At 47.4% G+C, this 12824-nt stretch overlaps 1 protein-coding gene across 1 annotated transcript; it reads right to left on the bottom strand.

The window, feature by feature from the left end:
* Nucleotides 1-501: 501 nt before the first annotated feature.
* Nucleotides 502-1455, bottom strand: LOC119517119 (olfactory receptor 10X1-like). Its single transcript, XM_037813646.1, has one exon. The coding sequence runs from the start codon at nt 1432-1434 to the stop codon at nt 502-504; it is 933 nt and encodes a 310-aa protein (XP_037669574.1). The 5' UTR covers nt 1435-1455.
* Between the last annotated feature and the right edge of the window lie 11369 nt (nt 1456-12824).

The raw sequence follows: 12824 nt of genomic DNA, 5'->3' as shown, positions 1-12824 counted from the left end.
ATCTGTATGGCAAAAGCATTTAAAAATACATCTCAATACAGATATGCACAAGTAGATAGTTGGTGGTAACTATACAGTGTCATCCCTATAAGAAACGGATTCTCTCCTGAGAGATGCAACCCAGGATTTCACAGTCTGTCCTAGACCAATACTGCAACCATTACATTTTACAATATCTTGGGGTTCAGTGGTTACCTGTATAGTTTATTCCCTTCTATGGTCTTTCTTATCCCAATCCCGGAATTGCCCAGAAAACTCAGAGTTGATATTTGTGGGGCATTATTTGTCTGATATTAGGCAGTAGAAGCATTGGACTACTTCCTCAACATGCTAAGTATATGCTAGTGATGGCTGAGGTCCCAGACTCAGTCACTGACTTCCCATATCAAACCTCTGGTAAAAGGTAAATGGTATAGGCTTTCCCAGAAATCATAGGGTAAATGCCACACTGGCTCCTGGGGACATTCCAGCATCCATTAAACCAGCAGCAGTAAATAAAGATCATTTATCCAAAGCAACTGTCTTTCCCAGCACCTTTCTGAAAGCATTCTTCATGTCCTTATTCCTGAGGGTGAAAATGAGAGGGCTGAGGAAAGGGGTAATGACTGTGTAAGGGATAGCTATGAGTGTGTCATCTCCCCCTGAGGCTTCTGGCTTCAGATAAACAATAGATGCAAACCCAAAATGGATGATGACCACTGTGAGGTGAGAGGCACAGGTGGAAAAGGCCTTCTGTTTGCCCTCAGCTGAAGGGATCCTGAGGACAGTGGAAAGAATGAAGATGTAAGTGAGGCTGATGAGAAAAAAGGTACCCAGCAAGCCTGACACTGAGATCACTGTTACAATGAATTCTGTGAAGTCACTGTCTAGACAGGATAACTTCACAATTACCCGCATATGGCAAAAAAAGTGTTTCACAATGTTGCGGTTGCAAAAAAACCCTCTGAATATCAGTGAAGTCTCTACCAGAGAGACAAAGAATCCTCCAACCCAAGCAGAGGCCACAAGCTGTCCACATACTGCATTTGTCATAAGCAAAGGATATCGAAGAGGGTTGCAGATGGCCAGGAAACGATCATACCCCATCACAGTGAGAATGAGACAGTTGGTGCCACCAAGTCCCAAGAAGAAACACATCTGCAAGCCACAACCTACAACCGAAATGCTTCTGTTCTTGGCCAACAGATCTGCCAGCATCTTGGGAATGATGGACATTGTGTAGCAGGTCTCAGAGAAGGAGAGAGCACTGAGAAAGAGGTACATGGGGGTGTGGAGGGCTCTGTCCACCCAAGTTAGACCCATAATGACCGTATTACCGATAAGTGTGAAAAGATAGAGGCAAAGGAAGACCATGAAGATGAATGCCTGTATATCTGGATAAAGAGAAAAGCCAACAAGGATGAATTCTTTCAGGATTGTCTGGTTGATCCACATTGTTTGAGTTTCGGAAATCTGAAAGAAAAAACAGATGAGCATTTCCAGATTCAAAATCTCACTATTTTTATTTGACATTATTCATTGAAAATTGTTTAATAAGACTAGGATTCAGAGAGTCCAATTAGCAAATGTTTTTCATTTAATTTAGCAAAGCACCAATGTTTTTGTAGGTCATGTGTTTTCTCATTTTTCACTCATTCATTTATTCAGCAACCAATTTCCAGTCACTGCTACATGCCAGTAAGATCTGCTCTGGCCATTTTTGAAAATTATTTTATTGACAAACTATACAATACAAGAAATATACCCCAATTGATATCTAGTTAAAAGGGGATTCTGGTACATTAGTCGAGTCAGATTTATGAGCTCCTGAAGGCTCATGGAAAGACAGAGTCAGGTTCTGACTAGCAACTTCACCACACCGTGAGTTTCATAAATATATAAGGAGGAAAGGTTGACTATACATTTCCTAGTAATTTTAGAACTCGGTTGGGAAATGGCTTATAATTGTTAGAGACTAAAACCATCCTCTCTTTCTGGAGAAGCCATTAGTGTCTTGAAGTATTAAAGGAAAATAAAGAATATTCTCTTTTGCCTCTATTTGGAGAGCAAGGAGGAAGATACAAACCCCCAAACTCCAAGGATTAATGGTGATTAGTTAGGTTATGTGTATGACATTGGTAAAGAGATCCTTTATGCATTCATGGTGCAGGTAGCAAGTGAGATTTCACCTATTTCTTCAAGGCTAAATGCGGGACACTGATTACGTGCTTCAACTTGGCGGGCCTGGGCTGGGGGACCTGATCAGCCCCTGGGGAGGGTAGTGGGCACGGGCGACAGCGCCCTCTACAGCCCCCCGGGCCTGGGAAAGTGAGGCTGGAGGCAGGCCCCATTTCCTCACCCAAAATACCACTGTTAGGGGAGGCTTGCCGGAGGGAACCGCCTTTTCCCCACCCCCTTATCTTGCCTGGACACTCCCCGTTGCCAGTGCAACTCCCATCACCACCAGTGAGCATACATTGTTGCCAGACACCGTTACCGGAGCAACTCTCGCCCCTTTTCAATCAACCTCCGCGCCCTCTCAGAACCAATCCAAGCCTTTAATCCTTACAGCTACCCCGCCCTCTAAACCGCCCAATATAAGCTTGTACTCTCCCCTAATAAAGCTCTCTCTCTCTTGTTTTCTTCACCCTAAAAGAACCGTGTCCCGCCTGTTCCTTTTTCGCCGCCCTCCATACTTTGCACGCCCCCCGCCGGGGACCTGGCCAAGTCCCCCGCCTCGCCCTCGCCTCTGGGAAAGAGCCCCCGCCGCCGGTACCCTCCGAGCAGTCCTGAGAGCTTAGGATTTAGCAACCGGCCGCCACCCCCCCCCAGACGAATCAACTGCGACCGCAACTGGCGCCCAACGTGGGGCCCCTGGAATTAAAAGTCCTCTCCACGCAGTGGTCCAGTAAAACCACCCGCTCTCCCGGACGCCTCTCCAGCTCCCCTTCTGCTCGCCTGCAAAGTAAGGGCCGCCTCTCCCTCGCCGCCCCGCGGAGCCGCCTCTCCCTCGCCGCTCCACGTCTGGAGCCGCCTCTCCCACGCCGCTCCGCGCCCGGGCCGCTCTTCCTTTCCCGCATTAACCTAACTCTTGCCCCCGACTACCTTTCGTCTTCTCTTCCTATATCCCCCCCATTCCTCCTAACACTCTTCCTCCAGTAGCTTTCCCTCTTCCCCTCCATTACTTTGCTGTGGTCCTCTGTGTCTTTGTTTCTTTGTTTAGCGCGGTGTGCCTCTTTGCAACCGCCCCCCCCAAACTGCTCTCGCTACTAGAGGGTCCTGCCTTCTATTCTCACCGTCTCTTTCAGCCTCGCGGCCACGATTTACCTCATTTTCTTTACTCAATAATCAACCCCCCTTTTTCTTTTCTCCCTCTGCTATGGGTAATCGTCTATCTGCACGACAAGCACCCCAAGTTCGCGCTCTGGCGGGTCTCCTAGACACACATCGCTGTAAAGTGTCTGTCCGGCAGCTGCAGGTATACTAGGACCTCCTGCTGCCCTTTAACCCATGGCTCACCACTTGCCATCCTTGGGACCCTGTTACTTATGATCGCCTTATTGATCGGGTCACCAACGCCATGGAACATGAGAGCAAGCGCTTCCCTCCCGGCTTGCTCCCCACCTTAATAACCGTCCGCTCCTGCCTTCAAGGCTCCCTCCCCCCTGATCGAGGCCCCATTAAATCCAAGGAGGCCCTATCAACCCAGTCAACAGATTCAGACAGCGATACTAATGTAGACCACGATTCGGACACAGAATCCTTAGTCGAGCAAATTAACAACGCGCTCGAAGTCGCCCCCCAAAAACAAAGCAATACTAAGCCTCGCCAAGATGGCGAACTTCCTCCTTCTTCTTCCATCGAGGGGAGGAAGTGCTCCGGCGATGACGTCAGCCCTAAGCTGGGCCGGAAACCGCATGCGCTTTACCCCGCCCTTTCACAGGGCGGAGTTAGTCCGCCATCTTATGCCTTGGGCCCCGCCCTTTCACAGGACGGGGCTAGTCCGCCATCTTATGCCTTAGCCACTCCCACCGCGCCGCCGTCTTGCGACGCTTGGGGCCTCCCACTTCCGCCTCCCCCTCCGGCGAGCTCCCCCTCGGAGCCGCTACCGGCAGCTGCCGCCGCTCCTCCCACCCTGCCGACTAACAACCCCTGGCTGCCTTCTACACCTCAAGGCAACCCTTGGGGCAACGCTCCCCCTACCCCCACTCCCGCGCCAAGCCCTCTGCAAGCGCGTCCTCCTTTCTCTCGTGCTTTTCGCTGCTTTCCTCTTAACCTTACCCCCACACCACAGAAACCGTATGACTGGTATCCCATTGACTCTGATACTATCAAGCAGCTTCGCAGGGCCGTCAAGGAAGACGGGTTAGGTAGCCCATACGCTTCCCAATTACTGCAGGATATCGCCATGAACTTTTGCCTCCCCCAAGACTGGGCCTCGCTTGCCCGTACCATTCTTAACCCCGGCCAGTTTGTTGATTGGCGTGCTCACTTCCAGGCGGAAGCAGCTAAGCAAAGCGAGCAAGACGCAGCCACTGGAGTCTATCATCACCCCGAAGCCTACTTGGGCACGGGAGCATTTATAAATGCATCTGCCTATATTAATGCGCCTGCCACCTTTTGGCCTATCCTTCGGGGAATCGCCTTACGAGCTTTTGCCAACTGTTCCGCCTGTCGGCCTACTAAATTCACCAAGCTCCTCCAGGAGCCAAATGAGCCTTTTGCCACCTTTGTCTCTAGGGTTGAAGAAACCTGCGCTCGAAAGGTTAATGATCCCCAGGCCCAACTGGCTCTCGCTCGAGAACTCATTCTAGAGGGAGCCAATCCCCCTTGCAAGCAGGCTATTCTTCCCTTGCGGGAGAAAAGCCTATACGATTGGGTACTCGCCTGCAGCGCCTTTGACCCAGCTGCCGCGTCCCTAGCCCAGGCTGTCTCTGGCGCTGTCACTGCCGCCTTAGCTGCCACCACCGGTTGTTTTAAGTGCGGGCAGAGCGGTCATTTTGCCCGGGAGTGCCCCAATGCAGAAGTCAACCACCCGCCTTTCATGCAGCGCAATGGGCGCCCCCCTCCCACTCCTTGCCCACGCTGCCAGCGTGGCTATCACTGGGCGCGCGATTGCAAGAGCAGCCCCAGAGATCTTAGCAAGGATAGCTTAAAAAACCTCTGCTATCCCTGGTGCCCTGACGGCAGTCAGCGCCAAGGCACTGAGCAAGCTTTAAACTCCAAGCGGGGCAAGCCTCAGCCCCGCCCCTAAGAGGCAGCGTGCCGGCCGGTTCTAATAAAACTAATCACTTCACCGGCAGTAAAACGCTTCTCTGGACAGTCCCTATCACTCCAGAAAAGCCTACTCGTAAGTTAAGAATAGAGGGGCAATGGTACACGGGCACGCTCGATTCAGGGGCAGAGGTCTCTTGCATGCCCGCTCAGTATGCCACCATGTGCATGGTTCTCGATGGTCCCTCGGTAGTGGGAGCCACTGGTACCTCCACCTCTCTTCAGGCCATAGGGCCCATTAAGTGGGAGGATGAAGAGGGCCACTCAGGCACCTTCCGCCCGTTATTTCTACACACCATAGACCAAATTTTATGGGGCTGTGACATCCTCGCCGCCTCTGGGGCAGTGCTTACCACGCAGCCCCCCCAATAATGTGCGCCACTGCTCGTTTAACACCTCCAGCGCCCGTTCCTCTGCAGTGGGATACTGAGGAACCTATATGGGTGGAGCAGTGGCCCCTTCCCACGCATAAATTAGTAGCACTCCAAGCCCTTGTCCAAGAACAATTGGACGCTGGCCACATAGAGCCTTCTACTAGTCCCTATAATTCGCCAGTGTTTGTTATTCATAAAAAAACCCCTCTGCCATTGGTCCCAATAAAGTCATTAACCCCCTTTTTCCACAGCTCTCCAGCAGCACCTCGAGTACAAGCAGCACACCTGGAAACCGCACCTCAGCTGCAAACGGCGCGTTGCCAACACCACCACCCCAACCTCGTCCGTCCCCCGCCCGTTACTCCTCTCCTCTCCTCGGCCTTATCCAAGCGGCCTTCACCTCAGTGAATTCCTCCAACCCCAATCTTACCTCCTCTTGTTGGCTTTGCCTCTCCACTTCCTCCCCCCTGTATGAGCCAGTAGCCTCCAACCTCTCCTTTTCAGAAAACACAGAGGACAGCCCCTCGGAATGTAATTGGAATACCTCTGCCGTCCCCCTAACCTTTCATTCAGTCTCCTTTACAGGAAAGTGCATCCGCCCTCGCTCAAGTAACTCTCCCAGCCTCACTGCCTGTGCCAGCTACTCATCTCCCAGCAGCTCTGCAAAATTTCTCATTCCTCATAACTCCTCCCAATGGCTCTGCTCCTCTACAGGACTTACCCCCTGCCTTAACGTGCAAACCCTCAATACAACTAATGAAACTTGCCTCCTAATTGTCCTTATCCCTAGGGTCCTATACCACAGCGAGGAAGACTTCTTCCTCCGCCTGGAAAGAACTGCAGCCCCTGCTCCTCTGCAAAAGCGAGAACCCATCACCGTCCTCACGATTGCCTCCCTCTTAGGTCTTGCAGGCGCTGGCACCGGAATCGCTGCATTAGCCAGTCAAGGCTCCGCCCTAACTCACCTCCGGACGGCTGTTGACGAGGACATTCATCACCTACAAGACGCTATTTCCCATCTTAAAAATTCTGTCAATTCCCTCTCTGAGGTAGTGCTCCAAAACCGCCGAGGTCTCGACCTTCTCCTCCTCAAAGAAGGAGGCCTTTGCACCGCCCTAGGAGAAGAGTGCTGTGTATATGCCAATTCCACAGGTCTCGCCGAGGACAGCCTAAAGAAGGTCCGAGAGGGACTGGAACAACGCAAAAGAGACCGTGAAGCCACCAGCTATTGGTCCCACATCTTTACCCCCCTCCTCCCATACCTCCTCCCTCTCCTCGGCCCCCTACTAATGATTATTCTAGCTCTCACCTTAGGACCCTGCATTATCCGTAGAATTGTCCAGCTGGTAAGGAAACAAACGGATGCTATTTTTTCCTCGTTTGTGCAAGTCCAGTACCAGCGACTCGCCACCTCTGACGCTCCCTACTCCGAGATGACAACCAACCCTCCGCGACCTCACCGCCACCGGTCAACCCGCCGACCGCGAGGCCCTTCTCGATCGTCTGAACATCGCACCAACCTTGAGCTCCAGCTTCTCTGAACCTCCAACTTTAAACCCCCCACCCTCGTCCATCCCGCAAGCAGCAAGGCCCCTGTCGAGCGCCCGGGCGCCACACCAACGCCGAGCTCCAGCCTCGCTGAGCCACCGTCAACCCCTTTTCCCCTCCCCGACCTCCCCCTTCCCTCATCCCTTAGCGGACCTCTCCGGTAAGCTTCTTCCTTTAATTAGAAAAGAAGGGGGAAATGCGGGACACTGATTACGTGCTTCAACTTGGCGGGCCTGGGCTGGGGGACCTGATCAGCCCCTGGGGAGGGTAGTGGGCACGGGCGACAGCGCCCTCTACAGCCCCCCGGGCCTGGGAAAGTAAGGCCGGAGGCAGGCCCCATTTCCTCACCCAAAATACCACTGTTAGGGGAGGCTTGCCGGAGGGAACCGCCTTTTCCCCACCCCCTTATCTTGCCCGGACACTCCCCGTTGCCAGTGCAACTCCCATCACCACCAGTGAGCATACATTGTTGCCAGACACCGTTACCGGAGCAACTCTCGCCCCTTTTCAATCAACCTCCGCGCCCTCTCAGAACCAATCCAAGCCTTTAATCCTTACAGCTACCCCGCCCTCTAAACCGCCCGATATAAGCTTGTACTCTCCCCTAATAAAGCTCTCTCTCTCTTGTTTTCTTCACCCTAAAAGAACTGTCCCGCCTGTTCCTTTTTCGCCGCCCTCCATACTTTGCACGCCCCCCGCCGGGGACCTGGCCAAGTCCCCCGCCTCGCCCTCGCCTCCGGGAAAGAGCCCCCGCCGCCGGTACCCTCCGAGCAGTCCTGAGAGCTTAGGATTTAGCAACCGGCCGCCACCCCCCCCCAGACGAATCAACTGCGACCGCAGCTAAATTCAGCATCCTATAAAATAAGAGCCATTTAGTCACTATGAAGCCTTCGAATTTCTACATCTGATTTAATCTCACCTGCCTCTGGCTTCTACAACTTCCATGTTCCTTATCTTCTTTTTTTTTTAACACATTTCCATGGCCTCATATTTTATTGTATTATTGCTTTCCTGCCCTACATACCAAGATAATTAATAACTGGCATGTATAGAGTTTTCTACACTTTGCTAATTTCTATAAAATATTTGGGTATTTTGCTCTTCACAGAATAAATATGCACCTGAGAAATGCATAGAACAGTCATGAAGTGTGTATTGTAACAGTGGTTATTTTACTTATTTTAGAAATGAGATAATTAAATGTAGGAAGTGACATATTTGAAGTAGAACCCAAATATTTTGAGTTTACTTGTATATTATTCTATTTGCCAAATTTCCTCCTTGAGGAAGGAGCATATACATATCATACATATCTGTGTTTCCCAGCGGGGTAATATAGAGCATTGTATGAAGGTAATAATGGCCAGTAAATGTTGGGTGGACGGGGTAAACAACAAAACAGTGCTTAATCTATAAACAATTTTATTTCACTTTGTTATTCAGCACTGTAAAGCATGTGCTATTTGGGAATGTAGGCTTTGCACTCTAATTAGTTTGGGTCTGTCTGATAGTTAGCATTCCCACATCTGAATCTTACTGGGCATTGGGAGTCAGAGGAAGCATTAGGAAAATGCTCTAAATTATCAATAATTTCATAAATAATACAAAACCTCTATGGGATCTACCTTTTAAGTCCCTTTTGATTCTTCTGGGCTGTTAGACTGCAAATCATGGTCATATCCCCTACCCTAGACTTTTCTCTTCCATCAACCTATCTCTTTCATTTTCCCTCTCACTCCCAATGTATCCACACCTTCCTATGTGTGAATATTCATCTCTAAATGAGAGGAGTGGGTAATTTTCTGTCCTCTTGAGTGAAGGTATACTTGGGAGACAGAGTCTAAATGACCCTTGAACATCCCCATGAGGCCCTTTAGGGTGAGACTTTTTGGTATCCAAATCCACTGTTGCATATCCTTGTCCCACTTTCCCCTATAATCAGGCTTCTGCTGCCACTCCAGACTGTTTCCGAGGAAATTCACTGCCTCTAGGAAAAAGTAGGGGCTCATACACTTCCCTCCTGCTTATCTCAGAGCCATTGTTAAGAATTCCTCCCATCAATAGATGTTTGTCTACCCTTCACAGAAACTCTCTTAAAAACATATGGTATGGGTTAAAGAACTGAAAGAGAAACTAAATACTCCAAAGGAAAAAAAAAATATTGTCAAACTAGGACTTGGATCTGGAGTCCTTGGGGCAAAACCATCACTCCTGCTATCATACTACCTGAAGAAGAGCGTGATATCACAGAACAGGTATGCTCACCTCCAAAACATCACTTTTGTTTGCTTTCAAAGCCACCATTAAAGTTCTGAACCATTTTGGATGTGGAAACAACCAGCAATACAAATTTGAAAATGAATCCTTACTTATGCAGTTTTACTTAATTATCTGTTAAATACTCAATTCATGAAATATCAACTTTAGTGTGTCAATGTCAGAATTCCCCTTATTCTGGCATGTTCTGAAAATGTGTATCTATAGAGAGTAACAACACCCAACTGCACTCCCCTGTCTGAAATTCTCCCTTTCATCTATCCCACTATGTCAGCTTTAAAGATATGGGTCCAGTGAGGAAAAAAAAAAAAAGTAACTTTTCTACAGTCAAAGAGATATGGTGATTTGGAGAAAATGTGAAATTTTATGCTAAGGATCCTCTTTTTAGAGTGATAATTTATTAAGAGAATAAAGCAGTCAAATCATTTAGAGGAGTTTCCTACCTTGTGTATTTTGTCAGGGTTCAATAACCTATTTCTCTCATGGTTATCCTCTTCCAGGAGTGTCTTCATATCTTTGGAAGCATGCTTTATTCTCCACTCAAAAGAGGCAGAGTTCAACTTCCTGTGAAAGCACTGGCCTAAAAATCTGGATTCTTTATCACCATTAATTAAGTGACCTTGGGAAAGTGTCTGCTCCTTTGAACTTGAGTTTCTTCAGCAGGTAAGTGAGAAAGAAGGTCTGAGTTCATGCAAGCTTCATATATTTATGGCCCTGAAGTTTTATGACATGATTTGTGAGGCTGGGCTATACGTGCTGTGAAATGCTCCCACTGTCCACTAAATTAAAAAGGTTTATAGCCTTTTCCATACCAGTTTAATTTTATTGTCTGTATCATCAGGGATTGAAGCTTCTGTACTCTAGAGGTTTGGTTCTGGCTAGGAGACCCTAGGGGATTCCTCTCTCCTTGTCATCAGAGGGAGCAGAAAACTTTCTTACCCTACTTTGTAATTTGGTCTCATTAGTTACAGCGCTCTGGGCAACAAGTAACTTGTAAAACTCTTCTGTGAATCTTTAGGGATTTTAAAGGTTTAAAGTTCATATCCTGTCCATAAATAATGCCTCCTACTACTTACATCTTAGCAGTTACATCTCTAAGGCTCATTCAATTCATTCTTCTACTCACCATGAAAAAACTCACTTATTTCCTCTAAGCACCGACTCCCTTCCTGGGTACTTAAGAAAGGTCTACAGTGTGTTAAAGTTTGAACTAAGCCCTGTAGGAAAACTCAGGAGGGTATCAGAAGGGCTCCATGTTGGGCTGTAACTGAACAGCCCTTTGGTAAAGAGGATGTGGTTGAACATGGGTCTCGTTGGTCATTTCAGTGCAAGTCAAGACTGGAAATGCAGTTATCCAGAAGGGTCTTTGGAAAGTGCTATTGTCTGACCTGCATGCAGAGTCACCAAGATTTTTATGAAATTTACATGAACAGAAGCAATGTTTGAAAGGGATAGAAAGGGATAGATTGAAGGAAGAATGACTTCAAAGGCAGTAGTTTTCCTTCCAACTTTTCTATTTTGGAATGGGAATGTTTATCCTATGCCTGTCCCGCCATTGTATATTGGAAGCAGATAACTTGTTTCATAAGCTGCATAGGTCCACAGACAGAGAGGAATTTTTTCCCTGGACCAAATGATTTTGATGAGACTTTGCACTTAACATTGTTCTAAAATGCCATAAGGGATTTTGAGAAAGAATTCATGTATTTTTGCATGTGGGAAGTACATTTTCATTGGGGTCCTGTGGGTGGACTGTTGAGGACTGAATCATGTCCCCCAGAAAAGGCATGTTCAGGTCCTAACCCCCGGTCAGTGGGTCTGAGCCCATTGGTAAATAAAACTATTGAAGATGTTATTAATTAACATGTGCCCAAACTGAGCACAGTGGGCCTTCACTCAATAGGCCTGAAGTCCTTATAAGCAAAGGAAGTTTGACACAGAAAGAGAAGCTTTGTGGAGCAAAAAGAAACTGGACTTCAGTGGAACTCAGAAGAGAAAGAAGATCCTGCCAGTTGCATTGTTATGTGATGGGAAAGCCAAGGATAATTGCAGCCAGCCCCAGAATGCCAGAGTCTTCACGCCATAAGCATTGCCTTGTTCGTACCGCAAGTTTGTCTTTTCCTAGCTTCAAAACCTTTAGCTAATAATTACAGATGTTTAAGTGAACCCATTGTATTGTACATATTTTGGCAGCTGGGAAACAAAAAGAAATCCTGTTATAAAACATTTTGTTAATTTGTAAAATTGTTTCACCTTTTCTAATTCAACTGGGTAGCATAAACTCTCTTTTCCCTGCTCCTTACTTCTTTTTTTTCCTTGCAGTTTTGTTGAGATATAGTCACACACTACACAGTCAGCCAAAGTGTTCAATCAGTTGTTCACAGTATCATGATATAGCTGTGCATTCAAACAGCAGTCAATTTTTGAACATTTCATTACTCCAAAAAATAAACATAAAAGTAAAAATAAAAATAAAAGTAAAAAAGAACACCCAAAACAAGCCACCCCGCATCCTCCCCCTATTATTCATTTACTTTTTGTCCCATTTTTCTACTTACCTGCCCATACACTGGATAAATGGAGTGTGAGCCACAAGGTTTTCTACAATCACATGGTCACACCACATAAGCTATATAGTTATACACTCATCTTCATGAAACAAGGCTACTAGGTTGCCATTCAACAGTTTCAGGTATTTCCTTCTAGCTCTTCTAAGACTCTAAATATTAAAAAGAAATATCTATAATGCATATAAACAACCTGCAGAATGACCTCTTAACTCCATTTGAAATCTCTCAGTCCCTGAAACTTTACTTTGTTTCATTTATCATTTCCCTGTTGTCAAGAAGTCTTTCTCAATCCCATGATTCTCAGTCCAGGCTCATTCCTGTGAGTTATGTCCCACATTGCCAGGGAGATTAACACTCCTGGGAAAACTTAAGGGATGGGCCGCAAGTCCACCTGCCAAGCTGGCTTAGAGAAACTGTCCACATCTGAGGAACAAAAGAGGTTCTCGGGGGTGAATGTTAGGCACAGTTATAAGTAGACTTAGCCTCTCTTTTGCTGTAGCAGTCTTCATAAGGGCAAACCCCAAGATTGAGGGATGTCCAACTAAATATAAGGAATTCTCTAAATGGGTAAATTTAATATTTCCACATTCCCCGTCCCCAATCCCTCAGGGAGGCTTTTCAGGTACTTTTTATCCTCTGCCCCAATTACTCTGGGATGTACTGTGGCATCACACTAACCTGAATAAACAAACCAGATCTCACCCCCTATTCAAGTTTCCATGTAATTATGATATCGGAATAAACTGTCCATCCAAGTTATATTATATAGCATGCTACAGAAAATAAGATTTCCCCCCAAATA

This window comes from Choloepus didactylus, chromosome 2, assembly GCF_015220235.1.
Source record: "Choloepus didactylus isolate mChoDid1 chromosome 2, mChoDid1.pri, whole genome shotgun sequence".
Lineage (NCBI taxonomy): Eukaryota > Metazoa > Chordata > Mammalia > Pilosa > Megalonychidae > Choloepus > Choloepus didactylus.
Note: the sequence above shows the minus strand (reverse complement) of the source record. Positions and strands in the feature narration are given on the sequence as shown.

Coding starts and splice junctions, on each gene's coding strand:
- LOC119517119 (XM_037813646.1), bottom strand. CDS start 1,434: ATGTGGATCAACCAGACAATCCTGAAAGAATTCATCCTTGTTGGCTTT.